We start from the raw sequence: 20372 nt of genomic DNA, 5'->3' as shown, positions 1-20372 counted from the left end.
GCATTGGGCGCTTTAGAGGGGGCGGAGTGAAAAGCCAGCAGCAGGCCATGCGACACAGTCCCCCTCCAAAACTAACCATATTTGGTTAGTAGACCCTGCAGAGTATTGTCGACACATATTAGCTGAGACAGATAGAAAGGTTATCTCTACAGTCCAATATTCTCAACATCCCAGTGTCAACATTGTATTTTTTCATTATTGGTCTTAATTGTTTTGTATAAATTACTTATTGCATTTTCTTTTGGCACAATAAATGTCTCCATTGATTAAAATTGAATATAATTTGAATGAGGAATCCACATTGCAATGTTTTGAAATGTGGGCTTTTATTTAGAAGGTCTCAGCATTACCATACGAAAGTGACGTCATCGTTTGTGCTGCTGTCAGAATACTAGTTCAGAGCCTACAGCTCTACCCACACCGAAACAGCGTCGTCCTTCGCGGATAACAACATCCGTAGCAAAAAACGGATAAAATATGATTTAAGGGGCGGCTTGGGTGTTGGCGGCAAAAGGGAACGCCGTTATTCTCTTTATTCTACCTATTTATATATTTATATTTTATTTCCCAACGGATTTCGAATCCTCCCAGTAATGGCTGGGGTCCATGGCTCCGGCTGCTGAGCGGCAGGTGTATTGTTGAGGACATATTTCTCATTCGTTATGTATTCAACTACGGCCGATACACTGGTCGGTAAGGACCGAACTGACTGCTACCGGAACTGGATGCTGCTGTCGCGAGGAAGGTTTTAACTGGGTGCGTCGTTCTGTCCTCGAGGCTGCGGTGCAGCAGTGGTGGTCGGCTCGGGGAGGGCAGTCTCTCTATCCCCTTGTAAATAGACTATATATTTTTTTATTGTGAGTAAACATTTCTCAATACAGTTTAGTAGTTCAAGGTTATAAATCCTAACTGCCAAACATGGATACCACCCAAATGATAACAATCTTTGAAATCGTTTGGGATATGGAATGACACAGGAGATTTTTATTGATGATGAATCAGAACTGATTATAATTTCAATGCCTAGTATTTTCTCTTTCGTCTTGATAAGTGTGTCTTATAACTGTAGGCCTATCTAAGCAACATCATCTCACATCTGGAATCGGACCCAGGCCTCATTTTGCCAAGATGATGGAAATCGACGAGGTTGTCTATCAGGACGACTATGGCTCTGTGTCTGTTATGTCGGAGCGGGTGTCGGGCCTGGCCAACAGCATCTACCGGGAGTTTGAGCGCCTCATCCGCAGCTACGACGAGGAGGTGGTCAAGGAGCTCATGCCGCTGGTGGTGAACGTTCTGGAGAATCTGGATTCGGTTTTAACGGAGAATCAGGAGCACGAGGTGGAGCTCGAGCTGCTGAAGGAGGACAACGAACAGCTCATCACCCAGTACGAGCGCGAGAAAGCGCTGCGCAAGCAGGCAGAGGAGGTGAGGGTACACTTACTCCATCCATGGCTGTTTTGTTTATAAATACTCTACCAGTGTCTCCATCACTAGCCATATTTATGACAAAAAAAATCACTGCACATACATATTCACCTTCAATAGCAGTTCAGTTTTCATTGCCACTGTATGCCCATTTTACCAAAATGAAACCCTAAAACGAACCATTATAAGCTATACCCACATCCCATTCACATTCCTTCTGTAGGCCATTTATTTCTAGGCCTAATTGCCCAGGCCTATATAACAAGGGATACGTCTCAAATGGCACCCTATTCCCTATATAGTGCACTACTTTTGACCAGAGCTCATAGGGCCTAATGTAAAAAACACAGAGTATACCAAACATTAGGAACACCTTCCTAATATTGAGTTGCAGTCTATGTCACCTCCGATTGCATGCAGTGAGTACTCATATCTGGCCTGATGTACCATCCATATCAACACAGCAGATCAGAGACAGTGGAAAGGCCAATAGGCCTATGTAGCATCATCAGTGGTGGTTCAATGAGGATATGGGCCTGGGTATAGTGTAGTGCCTGCCTGGATTGTGCCTGGGCCAGGTTGGTGATCAGTTCAGTGTTCTTGTGTGTTTTCTGAAGGATTCTGCCAAGGCTGGTGTGTTGTGATGCTGATGTGAATGTACTGTATTTCATTACATTTTATTCAATACAAGAATTGTATTTGACACAGACTTTTATGGACAAAAATATGCCTACAATGAAACCGGCCTTTTCACAATTACAAGTTGTCCCTGTCTAGCTCAATTATGGAATTGACAGGAAGTGAAACGGGATGGATGGCAGGGCTTGCAAACTATTACGGACTACAAACGGAAACCCAGCCACGAGCTGCCCAGTGACGTGAGCCTACCAGACGGGCTAAATGCTTTTTATGCTCGCTTCGAGGCAAGCAACACTGAAGCATGCAGGAGAGCACCAGCTGTTCCAGACAACTGTGTGATCACGCTCTCCGTAACCGATGTGGGCAAGACCTTTAAACAGGTCAATATTCACAAGGCCGTGGGGCCAGACGGATTACCAGGGCGTGTACTCGGAGCATGCGCGGACCAACTGGCAAGTGTCTTCACTGACATTTTCAACCTCTCCCTGACCGAGTCTGTAATACCTACATGTTTCAAGCAGACCACCATAGTCCCTGTGCCCAAGAAAGCGAAGGTAACCTGCATAAAAGACTACCGCCCCGTAGCACTCACGTCGGTAGCCATGAAGTGCTTTGAAAGGCTGGTCATGGCTCACATCAACACCATAATCCCGGAAACCCTAGACCCACTCCAATTCGCATACCGCCATAACAGATCCGCAATCTCAATCGCACTCCACACTGCCCTTTCCCACCTGGACAAAAGGAACACCTACAGTGGGGAAAAAAAGTATTTAGTCAGCCACCAATTGTGCAAGTTCTCCCACTTAAAAAGATGAGAGAGGCCTGTAATTTTCATCATAGGTACACGTCAACTATGACAGACAAATTGAGAAAAAAAAATCCAGAAAATCCCATTGTAGGATTTTTAATGAATTTATTTGCAAATTATGGTGGAAAATAAGTATTTGGTCACCTACAAACAAGCAAGATTTCTGGCTCTCACAGACCTGTAACTTCTTCTTTAAGAGGCTCCTCTGTCCTCCACTCGTTACCTGTATTAATGGCACCTGTTTGAACTTGTTATCAGTATAAAAGACACCTGTCCACAACCTCAAACGGTCACACTCCAAACTTCACAATGGCCAAGACCAAAGAGCTGTCAAAGGACACCAAAAACAAAATTGTAGACCTGCACCAGGCTGGGAAGACTGAATCTGCAATAGGTAAGCAGCTTGGTTTGAAGAAATCAACTGTGAAAGCAATTATTAGGAAATGGAAGACATACAAGACCACTGATAATCTCCCTCGATCTGGGGCTCCACGCAAGATCTCACCCCGTGGGGTCAAAATGATCACAAGAACGGTGAGCAAAAATCCCAGAACCACACGGGGGACCTAGTGAATGACCTGCTGAGAGCTGGGACCAAAGTAACAAAGCCAACCATCAGTAACACACTACGCCGCCAGGGACTCAAATCCTGCAGTGCGAGACGTGTCCCCCTGCTTAAGCCAGTACATGTCCAGGCCCGTCTGAAGTGCATTTGGATGATCCAGAAGAGGATTGGGAGAATGTCATATGGTCAGATGAAACCAAAATATAACTTTTTGGTAAAAACTCAACTCGTCATGTTTGGAGGACAAAGAATGCTGAGTTGCATCCAAAGAACACCATACCTACTGTGAAGCATGGGGTTGGAAACATCATGCTTTGGGGCTGTTTTTCTGCAAAGGGACCAGGACGACTGATCCGTGTAAAGGAAAGAATGAATGGGGCCATGTATCGTGAGATTTTGAGTGAAACCCTCCTTCCATCAGCAAGGGCATTGAAGATGAAACGTGGCTGGGTCTTTCAGCATGACAATGATCCCAAACACACCGCCCGGGCAACGAAGGAGTGGCTTCGTAAGAAGCATTTCAAGGTCCTGGAGTGGCCTAGCCAGTCTCCAGATCTCAACCCCATAGAAAATCTTTGGAGGGAGTTGAAAGTCTGTGTTGCCCAGCGACAGCCCCAAAACATCACTGCTCTAGAGGAGATCTGCATGGAGGAATGGGCCAAAATACCAGCAACAGTGTGTGAAAACCTTGTGAAGACTTACAGAAAACGTTTGACCTGTGTCATTGCCAACAAAGGGTATATAACAAAGTATTGAGAAACTTTTGTTATTGACCAAATACTTATTTTCCACCATCATATGCCAATAAATTCATTTAAAATCCTACAATGTGATTTTCTGGAATTTTTTTTCTCATTTTGTCTGTCATAGTTGACGTGTACCTATGATGAAAATTACAGGCCTCTCTCATCTTTTTAAGTGGGAGAACTTGCACAATTGGTGGCTGACTAAATACTTTTTTTCCCCACTGTATGTGAGAATGCTGTTCATTGACTACAGCTCAGCGTTCAACACCATAGTGCCCACAAAGCTCATCACTAAGCTAAGGACCCTGGGACTAAACACCTCCCTCTGCAACTGGATCCTGGACTTCCTGATGGGCCGCCCCCAGGTGGTAAGGGTAGGCAACAACACGTCTGCCACGCTGATCCTCAACACGGGGCCCCTCAGGGGTGCGTGCTTAGTCCCCTCCTGTACTCCCTGTTCACCCACAACTGCGTGGCCAAGCAAGACTCCAACACCATCATTAAGTTTGCTGACGACACAACAGTGATAGGCCTGATCACCGACAACGATGAGACAGCCTATAGGGAGGAGGTCAGAGACCTGGCAGTGTGGTGACAGGACAACAACCTCTCCCTTAACATGAGCAAGACAAAGGAGCTGATTGTGGACTACAGGAAAAGGAGGGCCGAACATGCCCCCATTCACATCGACAGGGCTGTAGTGGAGCGGGTCGAGAGTTTCAAGTTCCTTGGTGTCCACACCACCAACAAACTATCATGGTCCAAACACACCAAGACAGTCGTGAAGACGGCACGACAACGCCTTTTCCCCCTCATGAGACTGAAAAGATTTGGCATGGGTCCCCATATCCTCAAAAGGTTCTACAGCTGCACCATCAAGAGCATCCTGACCGGTTGCATCACCGCCTGGTATGGCAACTGCTCGGCATCCGACCGTAAGGCACTACAGAGGGTAGTGCGTACAGGCCAGTACATCACTGGGGCAAAGTTCCAGCCATCCAGGACCTATATACCAGGCGATGTCAGAGGAAGGCCCAAAAAATTGTCAAAGATTCCAATCACCCAAGTCATAGACTGTTCTCTCTGCTACCGCACGGCAATCGGTACCGGAGCACCAAGTCTAGGTCCGAAAGGCTCCTTAACAGCTTCTACCCCCAAGCCATAAGACTGCTGAACAATTATTTGCATTGACCCCCCCATTGTTTTTACACTGCTGCTACTCGCTGTTTATTATCTATGCATAGTCACTTTACCCCTACCTACATGTACAAATTACCTCGACTAACCTGAACCACCGTACATTGACTCGGTACCGGTACCCCCTGTATATAGCCTCGTTATACTTTGTTAAAAAAAAATACTTTTGTTTATTTATTAAATATTTTCTTAACTCTATTTTCTTAAAACTGCATTGTTGGTTAAGGGCTTGTAAGTAAGCATTTCACGGTAAGGTGAACCTGTTGTATTCGGCGCATGTGACAAATACAATTTTATTTAAAAGTTAATTTGTGGAATTTCTTTCCTTCTTAATGCATTTGAGCCAATCAGTTGTGTTGTGACAAGGTGTGTGTGTGTGTGTGTGTGGGGGTATATACAGAAGATAGCCCTATTTGGTAAAAGACCAAGTCCATATTATGGCAACAACAGCTCAAATAAGCAAAGAGAAACGACAGTCCATCATTACTTTAAGACATGAAGGTCAGTCAATACGGAACATTTCAAAAACTTTGAAAGTTTCTTCAAGTGCAGTCACAAAAAAACCTTTAAGCGCTGTGATGAAACTGGCTCTCATAAGGACCACCACAGGAATGGAAGACCCAGAGTTACCTCTGCTGCAGAGGATAAGTTCATTGGAGTTACCAGCCTCAGAAATTGCAGCCCAAATAAATGCTTCACAGAGTTCAATTCACAAACACATCTCAACATTGACTGTTCAGAAGGGACTGTGTGAGTCAGGCTTTCATGGTCAAATGGCTGCAAAGAAACCACTACTAAAGGACACCAATAAGAAGAAGAGACCTGCTTGGGCCAAGAAACACGAGCAATGGACATTAGACCTGTGGAAATGTGTCCTTTGGTCTGGAGTCCAAATTGGAGATTTTTGATTCCACCCGCCGTGTCTTTGTATGAAGCGGTGTGGATGAACGGATGATATCCGCATGTGTAGTTCCCACCGTAAAGCATGGAGGAGGAGGCGTTATGGTGTGGGGGTGCTTTGTTGGTGACACTGTCTGTGATTTATTTAGAATTCAAGGCACACTTAACCAGCATGGCTACCACAGCGTTCTGCAGCGATACGCCAGCCCATCTGGTTTGTGCTTAGTGGGACTATCATTTGTTTTTCAACAGGACAATGACCCAACACACCTCCAGGCTGTGTAAGGGCTATTTTACCAAGAAGGAGAGTGATGGAATGCTGCATCAGATGACCTGGCCTCCAAAATCCCCCGACCTCAACCCAATTTAGATGGTTTGGGATGAGTCGGACGGCAGAGTGAAGGAAAAGCAGCCAACAAGTGCTCAGCATATGTGGGATCTCCTTCAAGAATGTTGGAAAAGCATTCCAGGTGAAGCTGGTTGAGAGAATGCCAAGAGTGTGCAAAGCTGTCATCAAGGCAAAGGGTGGCTATTTGAAGATTCTCAAATATAAAATATATTTTGATTTGTTTAACACTTTTTTGGTTACTACATGATTCCATATGTGTTATTTCATAGTTTTGATATCTTCACTATTATTCTACAATGTAGAAAATAGTAAAAATAAAGAAAAAACCTTGAATGAGTAGGTTTGTCCAAACTTTTGACCGGTACTGTACATTCCTAGGTTCAGTTAGTTTTTACAGAGAAATTGTTAAAATTGTAAGGACACTATAATAACCGATGAGTTAGGCTACTATGTTTCTATGAGATTCACTAAAACAAGGACCACTAGGCACTATTTGGTACCAGGTAGCAGTTACCAATTGTGTTGAATTCTAAAAGATGACATTAACAAGCATGACAGCTGATGACAATCACAACTACCTTCACACAGTTACAACACATGCATTATACTTGGTGTCATGGCAGTGCCCTGTCAGTTGTCATAAACAGATGTCAGCTGTTATGACTTCTTACGACATCTGTTATAATGTAAGTGACAGTGTTTCTACTAGTGTTATTAGCAACACGCATGCCCCACCCACCTGAGGATCTGTCTTTTTCAGCCATCTATTTTCTGTGTTTGAGGGATGCAAAATCCACTTGTAACTTAAATATCACTGGATTGATTGCTTTCATTTTACTCCTGCGACTCTCCTACTCCTGCTTGTGCCTGTCGTTTTTTCCCAGCGGAAATGTTTGTAATGACTTGTCAAACACAACCCGGTTGAAATGGGCTCAATTGATACATTGGCTTTCCGTTGCATCTGTAAGAATGCTAAAGCGTCATCTGGGATTTAACACTTACATCACAAGAAAGAGAAGAAAGATAACTTGATTTTGATGGGTGTTAATTTTTGGTGGAATTGATAAAAGTAATCATTTAATACATTACATTTACATTTACATTTTAGTCATTTAGCAGACGCTCTTATCCAGAGCGACTTACAGGAGCAATTAGGGTTAAGTGCCTTGCTCAAGGGCACATTAACGTCATTTAGCAGACGCTCTTAGCCAGAGCGACTCACAAATTGGTGCGTTCACCCTATAGCCAGTGGGATAACCACTTTACAATTTGGGGGGGTTAGAAGGAATACTTTATCCTATCCCAGGTATTCCTTAAAGAGGTAGGGGTTTCAAATGTCTCCGGAAGGTGGTGAGTGACTCCGCTGTCCTGGCGTCGTGAGGGAGCTTGTTCCACCATTGGGGTGCCAGAGCAGCGAACAGTTTTGACTGGGCTGAGCGGGAGCTATGCTTCCGCAGAGGAAGGGGAGCCAGCAGGCCAGAGGTGGATGAACGCAATGCCCTCGTTTGGGTGTAGGGACTGATCAGAGCCTGAAGGTACAGAGGTGCCGTTCCCCTCACTGCTCCATAGGCAAGCACCATGGTCTTGTAGCGGATGCGAGCTTCAACTGGAAGCCAGTGGAGTGTGCGGAGGAGGGGGGTGACGTGAGAGAACTTGGGAAGGTTGAACACCAGACGGGCTGCGGCATTCTGGATGAGTTGTAGGGGTTTAATGGCACAGGCAGGAGGCCAGCCAACAGCGAGTTGCAGTAGTCCAGACGGGAGATGACAAGTGCCTGGACCAGGACCTGCGCCGCTTCCTGTGTAAGGCAGGGTCGCACTCTCCGAATGTTGTAGAGCATGAACCTGCAGGAGCGGGTCACCGCCTTGATGTTGGCGGAGAACGACAGGGTGTTGTCCAGGGTCACGCCTAGGCTCTTCGCACTCTGGGAGGAGGACACAGCGGAGTTGTCAACCGTGATGGCGAGATCATGGAACGGGCAGTCCTTCCCCGGGAGGAAGAGCAGCTCCGTCTTGCCAGGGTTCAGCTTGAGGTGGTGATCCGTCATCCATACTGATATGTCTGCCAGACATGCAGAGATGCGATTCGCCACCTGGTTATCAGAAGGGGGGAAAGGAGAAGATTAGTTGTGTATCGTCAGCGTAGCAATGATAGGAAAGGCCATGTGAGGATATGACAGAGCCAAGTGACTTGGTGTATAGGGAGAAAAGGAGAGGGCCTAGAACCGAGCCCTGGGGGACACCAGTGGTGAGAGCACGTGGTGCGGAGACAGCTTCCCGCCACGCCACTTGGTAGGAGCGACCGGTCAGGTAGGACGCAATCCAGGGAGTGAGCCGCGCCGGAGATGCCCAGCTCGGAGAGGGTGGAGAGGAGGATCTGATGGTTCACAGTATCAAAGGCAGCAGACAGGTCTAGAAGGACAAGAGCAGAGGAGAGAGAGTTAGCTTTAGCAGTGCGGAGAGTCTCCGTGACACAGAGAAGAGCAGTCTCAGTTGAATGACCAGTCCTGAAACCTGATTGGTTTGGATCAAGAAGGTCATTCTGAGAGAGATAGCAAGAGAGTTGGCTAAAGACGGCACGCTCAATAGTTTTGGAAAGAAAAGAAAGAAGGGATACTGGTCTGTAGTTGTTGACATCAGTGGGGTCGAGTGTTGGTTTTTTGAGAAGGGGAGCAACTCTCGCTCTCTTGAAGACGGAAGGGACATGGCCAGCGGTCAAGGATGAGTTGATCAGCGAGGTGAGGTAGGGGGAGAAGGTCACCGGAGATGGTCTGGAGAAGGGAGGAGGGGATGGGGTCAAGCGGGCAGGTTGTTGGGCGGCCTGCAGTCACAAGTCGCAGGATTTTATCTGGAGAGAGAGGGGAGAAAGAAGTCAAAGCATAGGGTAGGGCAGTGTGAGCAGGACCAGCAGTGTCATTAGACTTAACAAACGAGGATCGGATGTCGTCAACCTTCTTTTCAAAGTGGTTGACGAAGTCATCCACAGAGAGAGAGAGGAGGGAGGGGGGAGGATTCAGGAGGGAGGAAAATGTGGCAAAGAGCTTCCTAGGGTTAGAGGCAGATGCTTGGAATTTAGAGTGGTAGAAGGTGGCCTTAGCAGCAGAAACAGATGAAGAAAATGTAGAGAGGAGGGAGGAAAAGATGCCAGGTCGGCAGGGAGTTTAGTTTTCTTCCATTTCCGCTCCGCTGCCCGGAGCTCTGTTCTGTGAGCTCGCAATGAGTCATCAAGCCACGGAGCTGGAGGGGAGGACCGAGCCGGCCGGGAGGATAGGGGACACAGAGAGTCAAAGGATGCAGAAAGGGAGGAGAGGAGGGTTGAGGAGGCAGAATCAGGAGATTGGAGGGAGAAGGATTGAGCAGAGGGAAGAGATGATAGGATGGAAGAGGAGAGAGTAGTGGGAGAGAGAGAGCGAAGGTTGCGGCGGCGCATTACCATCTGTGTAGGGGCAGAGTGAGTAGTGTGGGAGGAGAGTAGAGAGAAAAGGAAACAAAGTAGTGGTCGGAGACATGGAGGGGAGTTGCAGTGAGATTAGTAGAGGAGCAGCATCTAGTGAAGATGAGGTCAAGCGTATTGCCTGCCTTGTGAGTAGGGGGGACGGTGAGAGGGTGAGGTCAAAAGAGGAGAGAAGTGGAAAGAAGGAGGCAGAGAGAAATGAGTCAAATGTGGACATAGGGAGGTTGAAATCCCCCAAAACTGTGAGGGGTGAGCCATCCTCAGGGAAGGAACTTATCAAGGCGTCAAGCTCATTGATGAACTCTCCAAGGGAACCTGGAGGGCGATAGATGACAAGGATATTAAGCTTAAATGGGCTAGTGACTGTGACAGCATGGAATTCAAATGAGGAGATAGACAGATGGGTTAGGGGAAAAATTGAGAATGTCCACTTGGGAGAGATGAGGATTCCCTGTACCACCACCCCCTCTGACCAGATGCTCTCGGGGTATGCGAGAACACATGGTCAGACGAGGAGAGAGCAGTAGGAGTAGCAGTGTTTTCAGTGGTGATCCATGTTTCCGTCAGCGCCAGGAAGTCGAGGGACTGGAGGTTGGCATAGGCTGGGATGAAGTCAGCTTTGTTGGCAGCAGAACGGCAGTTCCAGAGGCTGCCTGCGACCTGGAACTCCACGTGGGTGGTGCGTGCAGGGACCACCAGGTTAGAGAGGCAGCAGCCACGCGGTGTGGTGCGTTTGTGTAGCCTGTGCAGAGAGGAGAGAACAGGGATAGGCAGAGGCATAGTTGACAGGCTGTAGCAAATGGCTACAAAAATGCAGAGGAGATCGGAATGAAATGGGCTAAGCATCTGGGAGCGGAGAGAGCAGGGCCTCCCTCACCAAAAACTTCTACCTCAGAAACTAAAATTGTTTCACTGAACCACCCGAACAAAAACTCTCCCAACTTCCGCCTTTAGAAATCAGGAATTGTTGTGAACCACAGCGGTTCAATGTTTAAGGAATAGACTCAACCCACTTTATTCAGCTAGCCAACTATGACACCATAGCCAACTAGCAAGCTAGCATCCAATAACAATAACACACCGTTTAGCACCAACACTTGGTCACAACAAACCACCAATAATGTGATAACACACTAAACAGATCATTCGTGTCTGTGTCAAGTTCCTTTCATGACGCAGCAATGATTAGACGTTGGCTAGCTAGGACAAGTATATTGTAGTTAGCTACTACAGTACAGCTAGCTGGTCGTGTTGGGGAGCTAGCAATGGCCACTGTGTTGACTTTGTTTGAAGAACGGCTAGCTAGCTAGCTTCGTGCTACAGCCGCACGGCCGAGGACACTGCCAAGACACAGTAACTACCCACAACAACCCACGAAGCCTAGCTATGACGCCGTAGCTAACTTGCAAGCTAGCATCCATTAACACACAATTTAGCATCAATACTTGGTTACAACAAACTGCCAAGAGTGTGTTAGCACACTAAACAGATAATTCAAGTCCGTGTCTAGTTCCTTTCATAACGCATAACGCAGCAAAAAAATTAAACGTTGGCTAGGACTACATTAACATTGGAAACAGCTCTCCAGCGTTGCTAATCGTTACCAGTAGCTACCCGCTAGCTAGCTAGCCTCGTGCTTCGATACTAACCTACAATTACCTACGGAAACCTACAATAACAACAATACTAACCTATAATAAATACAATACCTAACTACAGCTAACTACCTACCTACGATCTAATACATGGTTAAGGAAAAAATTAAACGTTGGCTAGGACTACATTAACATTGGAAACAGCTCTCCAGCGTTGCTAATCGTTACCAGTAGCTACCCGCTAGCTAGCTAGCCTCGTGCTTCGATACTAACCTACAATTACCTACGGAAACCTACAATAACAACAATACTAACCTATAATAAATACAATGCCTAACTACAGCTAACTACCTACCTACGATCTAATACATGGTTAAGGGAAAAAATTAAACGTTGGCTAGGACTACATTAACATTGGAAACAGCTCTCCAGCGTTGCTAATCGTTACCAGTAGCTACCCGCTAGCTAGCTAGCCTCGTGCTTCGATACTAACCTACAATTACCTACGGAAACCTACAATAACAACAATACTAACCTATAATAAATACAATACCTAACTACAGCTAACTACCTACCTACGATCTAATACATGGTTAAGGAAAAAATTAAACGTTGGCTAGGACTACATTAACATTGGAACCAGCTCTCCAGCGTTGCTAATCGTTACCAGTAGCTACCCGCTAGCTAGCTAGCCTCGTGCTTCGATACTAACCTACAATTACCTACGGAAACCTACAATAACAACAATACTAACCTATAATAAATACAATACCTAACTACAGCTAACTACCTACCTACGATCTAATACATGGTTAAGCAAAAAATTAAACGTTGGCTAGGACTACATTAACATTGGAAACAGCTCTCCAGCGTTGCTAATCATTACCAGTAGCTACCCGCTAGCTAGCTAGCCTCGTGCTTCGATACTAACCTACAATTACCTACGGAAACCTACAATAACAACAATACTAACCTATAATAAATACAATACCTAACTACAGCTAACTACCTACCTACGATCTAATACATGGTTAAGCTTTACTCAACACCAATACAGTTGAATTGTTTACAAATTAGATGCGGTCAAATGATAGCAACTTCCGAAAATGAACACTTGGATTATAGTGATATTATGTCTGATCTCGCAAACAATTTATATGTATTTTTAGATAGGTGTAATCTAGAGCCAAGCGTGTTGATTTATAATCCGAGGGTATCCTGCTATTGACACACTTGTTGAATTATGCAACAGAACGTGACAACAACAGTCATTAATGAGGCAGTCTAAACAGCGCAGGTGAATGCAGGTAGGCCTAGATAGAGCAAGGTTTTGGTGGTTGCAGCCCTGTTCCACCCCTTTATGTTAATGTCACATATGTGTAAATACACCCAGTGTATTTATGCAAATTAGGCACATATAATTGTCTTTATTTGAACAGAAAATAAAATAAATACCTGATACCATTAGAACATTTATATATGAGTGCATTCTAAGAAAAAAAGTGACATTTGACAATAAATTGAATACCTGAATTCCCACCAAAATCCCTGAACTCTATTCATTATTTGTCCATTCCAGTAAAATGTTTTATGTGCTATAAATTCAAAGAGTTTGGAGTATCTTCATCCATTGTCCAACTGTTTGAATTTATTAGAATTGTTTTTAAAACCTTTTAACAATTTTGATGACCGTTGCTAGTGTTATCCTAGACATTTCTAGTATAGTATAAGCAGACAGCTTTTCAAGGTTTTACCAAAAATAAAGGTCCAATGCCACATAATGCTTAGTCACAGATGTGTGTAGTCATATACCACGTCACATTGACTGTGTCCCAAATAGTACCCTATTCCCGGCATAGTACCCTATACTAGGGCCCATGGGGCTAAATAGGGAATATGGTGCCATTTGGGACACAGTGGTTATCTCTGTCTCATTGTTTGCTACATTTGAGGGAAGAGAACATGATTAAATGCATACATTTAGATTATCATGAGAGTGTAAAGAGGATTTGTTTATATGCTTTTTGAAGCAAGTGACACAAAAATAGCATGTGGAAGAATTAATGAAGTATTTTGATGAAATAGTGCTTGCTACAACCAACATGAATAATGATAATGACAACCTGTAAAGATATTGTGAAAGTCCTTTGGAGTAACTCAGGTACTCTTTTATAATGGTATTATATGAATTAGAGACTTCATGATGACCTGCAGAATAGTGTATTATACACTAAAGTAACAGTAATAATCACATGACATTACCAGCACAATGTTATAAAGGTAAGAGTTGGGGTCACAGTTATAACCTTCAGAACAGAGTCCAAGAGCTCCATTTTCAACGAGACCATAGCACACTCTATATTTGCTGTGGTGGTTTAGAACTTTGAATGCAGCAGCGAACATACGAGTGCACAGATGCTATTTCAAACATAAATGTTTTAGATGCGACCCAGGGATTGGTTTAAGGCACTGCCTGCGACAGTGGCGTGGTGCGTTGTGGGGGGATGGGGCAGGGTGCATTATGGGAAATAAATTGTACACCAAGGGAGGCTGGCGCTGTAACCTGATTTTGTGCTTATGATAGAGAGAGAGATGGAGAGAGAGGGAAAGAGGAGAGAGAGGGAAAGAGGAGAGAGGACGAGAGAGGGAGTTAGAGAGAGAGGGGGGAGGAGAGAGCGAGAGGGAATGGAGAGAGAGCAATACAGAGGAGGAGCGAGGACGAGAGAGAGATGGAATACGAGCAGGAATACAAGCCATGAAACGGGGATGGAGAGGAGAAACACAGAGGGAGTTAGAGAGAGAAAGGTAGACAAAGATTGAAAGAACAAGAGACCGAGATGGAGAGAGATACAGAGACGGAGGGAACATCTTCCCAAGTCCAGAGAGAAAACAACAACAGCCCACACCCTGGCTGGAATCTCCTCCCTGTGCCATGTGCTTCCTTTGGGAGTGATTGTCAAGGCTCCGATTTAGAAGGCTTTTCGACAGACCCAAATGGTGCCCTATTCCCTTCATAGTGCACTAGTTTTGACCAGGGCCCATAGGTAGTCAATGGTGTGCACTATATAGAGGATAGGGTACCATTTTGGACCCAGATTTAGATAGACCCACTGGTAAATAAAGGCAACAACATCTTCTATGATTCCTCTCTGAGTCTCCATTGTATCCACGAAGGAGTGTAATTGATTTGAATTGACAACCCCACTCACTCTAAGGCTGAAATGTAGATAAAGATGTTCAAAGGACCATGAATGATTGTTGGATTCCTGATAGTTTGAGATCTCAACATGTTGATCCCTATATGCTATAAAGCACTTTGTGACAAATGTTGTTTTGAAAGAACATATACACAATTTGATTTATTGATTGAAATACAGTATGTACTATCAGAATAGAAATGCAACATCCCACCGCGTGGCGCTTCAATTCATTTCCTTTGATTAAAAAGAGGGCCTGTTATTGTTTTGGCTTCATCTAGCGCTAGGCTATCTATCTGCTCACCAGACCACCCCTACTGTGGATGCTGCTGGGTCTGGCTGGGGAGGAGGGGTGCACAGGGGCAAACAGTGTCCTGGGGAGGGCATTTGAAGGGCAGGAGGGTCTGCAGGACAGTTTCCTGGGGTGTAATAGTATATTGTGGCAAGGCGGGGTGTGTGTGTGTGAAGCCAGACTGCAGCACGATGCTATTGTTTTCTCATGATGTTGCCTTGCTTTGGTCAACTGTTGAGACTGGAGTTGTGTCCCAAATGGGGCCCATGTCCCTAACTTTAGCAGGTTTGCCTCCCGATGTTCCCGGTTCCTGTTATTTGAGGTCAGCCAGGCGATGGTAGAGCATATCTCTAGCAACAAGCAGGGCCTAGCTGCAGTCGGGGGATTACAGTACTAAGACTGCAGCCCGGCCGGCCCATTGTGCAAGGCTTTATAAACCCTGCAGACTGCAGAGAGAGCCCTTGGAAGGCAGGCAGGCCAGGCAGCTGTGTTCGTTTTCTGCTTTCTGTACAAAGAGAGAGGAGAGCAGGGTCTGGTTCAGTTGGCACAACATGGGACAAAACACTTTGAAATGGAGGAGATACATGAACGTGTCACAAAAATAATGCTCATTTCCTTTTCAGGTTTCTAAATCACATTTATTCACATTTATTTATAAAGCCCTTTTTACATCAGCAGATGTACCCAGCCTAAAACTCCAAAGAGCAAGCAATGCAGAAGTAGAAGCATGGTGGCTAGGAAAAACCTAGAGAGGAACTAGGCTCTGAGGGGTGGCCAGTCCTCTTCTGGCTGTGCCGGGTGGAAATTATAAGAGTACATGGCCATTAAGGCCAGAACGTTCTTCAGTATTCAATCTCTCCCTATGACAGTCTGCTGTCAAGATGCTTGTGTCACGCCCTGGCTCTAGGGACTCTTTTATGTTGAGCCAGGGTGTGTAGTGTCTATGTGTTGTGTTCTATGTTCACGATCTAGTTTATGTGTTTCTATGTTGGCCGGGGTGGTTCTCAATCAGAGGCAACGTGAATCAGCTGTTGCTTGTTGTCTCTGATTGGGAACCATACTTAGGCAGCCTATTGTGCAATTGTCTTTTGTGGGATCTTGTTCCGTGTAGGTTTGTGTATGTTACCGAGGACTTCACGTATCGTTTTGTTGTTTTTGTTCGTGTGGTGAATTAAAATAAAAGTATGTACTCATATCACGCTGCGCCTTGGTCCGCTCCTTTTGACGATCGTGACAGAAGATCCCACCAATACTGGACCAAGCAGCGTGTCCAGGAGCACACGCAGGAGGTAACGTTAGTGGATGTCCTCCTCGGTTGGGGGCAGATTACGGAGGAGGAGGCCGTCCGTTACCGGAGGGCGATGAAAGGGGAGACCCAGGCAGGAGAGGAGAAGCGGCGCCAACCGGGTCGTCGTCGGACAGGCGAGAGGCACCCCCAAGAAATTTTTTTGGGGGGGGCACATGGCATGGACGACGGGGCTGCTGGAGGCAGATAAAGGGCGAGTTTGTGGACATGGAGAGAAGGCCACCAGGTTACGGGGGCCATTGGTCATTAGAGGGAAGGAAAGTGTAGAGGCACGGCGAGAGGTACTGAAGTGTGTTACCAGTCCGGTCTGGCCCGTTCCTGATCCCCGTATAAGGCCAGTGGTGTGTGTTCCCAGTGCGGTCCGGCCTGTTCCTGTCCCTCGCACTAAGCCTGTGATGCACGTCGCCAGCCTGGCCCGGCCTGTTCCTTTCCCTCGCACCAAGCCAATGGTGCGCGTCGTCAGCCCGGCCCGGCCCGGCCTGTTCCTGCCCCTCGCACCAAGCCAATGAGTGCGCTGCCGCCAGCCCGGCCCGGCCTGTTCCTGCCCCTCGCACCAAGCCAATGGTGCGCGTCGCCAGCCCGGCCCGGCCTGTTCCTGCCCCTCGCACCAAGCCAATGGTGCGCGTCGCCAGCCCGGCCCGGCCTGTTCCTGCCCCTCGCACCAAGCCAATGGTGCGCGTCGCCAGCCCGGCCCGGCCTGTTCCTGCTCCCCGCACCAAGCCTGTGGTGCGCATCGTCAGCCCGGCACAGCCCGTGCCCGTTTCACCGGTGCCTGGTCAGGTACCGGTCAGCTGCTCCACACCGGAGCCTAAGCAATCCGCTCCACCGATGTCCAGTCCAGCTCCAGCCAGCAGGGCCAGATCAGACCAGGGGCGCTACGGGGGGGTTGATAGAGGGTGGTGGTCACGCCCGGAGCCGGATCCGCCTCCGAGGAGGAATGCCCACCCGGCCCCTCCCCTGTTGGGTTTATGTGGTCGCAGTTCCGCGCCTTTGGGGGGGGTACTGTCACGCCCTGGCTCTAGGGACTCTTTTATGTTGAGCCAGGGTGTGTAGTGTCTATGTGTTGTGTTCTATGTTCACGATCTAGTTTATGTGTTTCTATGTTGGCCGGGGTGGTTCTCAATCAGAGGCAACGTGAATCAGCTGTTGCTTGTTGTCTCTGATTGGGAACCATACTTAGGCAGCCTATTGTGCAATTGTCTTTTGTGGGATCTTGTTCCATGTAGGTTTGTGTATGTTACCGAGGACTTCACGTATCGTTTTGTTGTTTTTGTTCGTGTGGTGAATTAAAATAAAAGTATGTACTCATATCACGCTGTGCCTTGGTCCGCTCCTTTTGACGATCGTGACAGCTTGCTTCAAGATGTCCACCATTGTTCCTATACCCAAGAAAGCAAAGGTACAGTGGCTTGCGAAAGTCTTCACCCCCCTTGGCATTTTTCCTATTTTGTTGCCTTACAACCTGGAATTAAAATGGATTTTGGGGGGGTTTGTATCATTTGATTTACACAACATGCCTACCACTTTGAAGATGCAAAATTAATTTTTTTGTGAAACAAACAAGAAATAAGACAAAAAAACAGAACTTGAGCGTGCATAACTATTCATCCCCCCAAAGTCAATACTTTGTAGAGCCACCTTTTGCAGCAATTACAGCTGCAAGTCTCTTGGGGTATGTCTCTATAAGCTTGGCACTGGGATTTTTGCCCATTCTTCAAGGCAAAACTGCTCCAGCTCCTTCAAGTTAGATGGGTTCTGCTGGTGTACAGCAATCTTTATGTCATACCACAGATACTCAATTAGATTGAGGTCTGGGCTTTGACTAGTCCATTCCAAGACATTTAAATGTTTCCCCTTAAACCACTCGAGTGTTGCTTTAGCAGTACCATCCCAGTCTCATATCTCTGGAAGACTGAAACAGGTTTCCCTCAATAATTTCCCTGTATTTAGCACCATCCATCATTCCTTCAATTCTGACCAGTTTCACAGTCCCTGCCGATGAAAAACATCCCCACAGCATGATGCTGCCACCACCATGCTTCACTGTGGGGATGGTGTTCTCGGGGTGATGAGAGGTGTTGGGTTTGCGCCAGACATAGCGTTTTCCTTGATGGCCAAAAAGCTCAATTTTAGTCTCATCTGCCCAGAGTACCTTCTTCCATATGTTTGGGGAGTCTCCCACATGCCTTTTGGCGAACACCAAACGTGTTTGCTTATTGTTTTCTTTAAGCAATGGCTTTTTTCTGGCCACTCTTCCGTAAAGCCCAGCTCTGTGGAGTGTTCGGCTTAAAGTGGTCCTATGGACAGATACTCCAATCTCCGCTGTGGAGCTTTGCAGCTTTGGTCTCTTTGTTGCCTCTCTGATTAATGCCCTCCTTGCCTGGTCCGTGAGTTTTGGTGAGCGGCCCTCTCTTGGCAGGTTTGTTGAGGTGCCATATTCTTTCAATTTTTTAATAATGGATTTAATGGTGCTCCGTGGGATGTTCAAAGTTTCTGATATTTTTTTATAACCCAATCCTGATCTGTACTTCTCCACAACTTTGTCCCTGGCCTGTTTGGAGAGCTCCTTGGTCTTCATGGTGCCGCTTGCTTGGTGGTGCCCCTTGCTTAGTGGTTTTGCAGACTATGGGGCCTTTCAGAACAGGTGTATATATACTGAGATCATGTGACAGATCATGTGACACTTAGATTGCACACAGGTGGACTTACAGTGGGGAAAAAAAGTATTTAGTCAGCCACCAATTGTTCAAGTTCTCCCACTTAAAAAGATGAGAGAGGCCTGTAATTTTCATCATAGGTACACGTCAACTATGACAGACTAATTGAGATTTTTTTTCTCCAGAAAATCACATTGTAGGATTTTTTATGTATTTATTTGCAAATTATGGTGGAAAATAAGTATTTGGTCACCTACAAACAAGCAAGATTTCTGGCTCTCACAGACCTGCAACTTCTTCTTTAAGAGGCTCCTCTGTCCTCCACTCGTTACCTGTATTAATGGCACCTGTTTGAACTTGTTATCAGTATAAAATACACCTGTCCACAACCTCAAACAGTCACACTCCAAACTCCACTATGCCAAGACCAAAGAGCTGTCAAAGGACACCAGAAACAAAATTGTAGACCTGCACCAGGCTGGGAAGACTGAATCTGCAATAGGTAAGCAGCTTGGTTTGAAGAAATCAACTGTGGGAGCAATTATTAGGAAATGGAAGACATACAAGACCACTGATAATCTCCCTCGATCTGGGGCTCCAGGCAAGATCTCACCCCGTGGGGTCAAAATGATCACAAGAACAGTGAGCAAAAATCCCAGAACCACACGGGGGGACCTAGTGAATGACCTGCAGAGAGCTGGGACCAAAGTAACAAAGCCTACCATCAGTAACACACTACGCCGCCAGGGACTCAAATCCTGCAGTGCAAGACGTGTCCCCCTGCTTAAGCCAGTACATGTCCAGGCCCGTCTGAAGTTTGCTAGAGTGCATTTGGATGATCCAGAAGAGGATTGGGAGAATGTCATATGGTCAGATGAAACCAAAATATAACCTTTTGGTAAAAACTCAACTCGTCGTGTTTGGAGGACAAAGAATGAAAAGTTGCATCCAAAGAACACCATACCTACTGTGAAGCATGGGGGTGGAAACATCATGCTTTGGGGCTGTTTTTCTGCAAAGGGACCAGGACGACTGATCCGTGTAAAGGAAAGAATGAATGGGGCCATGTATCGTGAGATTTTGAGAACCTCCTTCCATCAGCAAGGGCATTGAAGATGAAACGTGGCTGGGTCTTTCAGCATGACAATGATCCCAAACACACCGCCCGGGCAACGAAGGAGTGGCTTCGTAAGAAGCATTTCAAGGTCCTGGAGTGGCCTAGCCAGTCTCCAGATCT

The 20372-nt window shown here is 46.3% G+C and overlaps 1 protein-coding gene across 12 annotated transcripts in view; it reads left to right on the top strand.

Annotated features, from left to right (window-relative positions):
* Positions 1-400: 400 nt before the first annotated feature.
* Positions 401-20372, top strand: part of LOC121550276 (C-Jun-amino-terminal kinase-interacting protein 3-like) — a 75606-nt gene continuing 55634 nt past the window's right edge. For 11 of the 12 annotated variants that reach the window (XM_045210828.1, XM_041862465.2, XM_045210822.1 and 8 more), the window contains exon 1: positions 401-1428. In XM_045210828.1, coding sequence (XP_045066763.1) covers positions 1129-1428 — 300 coding nt within the window. In that variant the 5' untranslated portion in view covers positions 401-1128. The remainder of the gene's footprint in view (positions 1429-20372) is intronic. The other variant, XM_045210817.1, reaches the window with a different exon arrangement.

The sequence above is a fragment of the Coregonus clupeaformis genome, chromosome 35, assembly GCF_020615455.1.
Source record: "Coregonus clupeaformis isolate EN_2021a chromosome 35, ASM2061545v1, whole genome shotgun sequence".
NCBI lineage: Eukaryota > Metazoa > Chordata > Actinopteri > Salmoniformes > Salmonidae > Coregonus > Coregonus clupeaformis.
The sequence above is the reverse complement of the archived record's forward strand: the minus strand, read 5'-3'. Positions and strand labels throughout refer to the sequence as shown.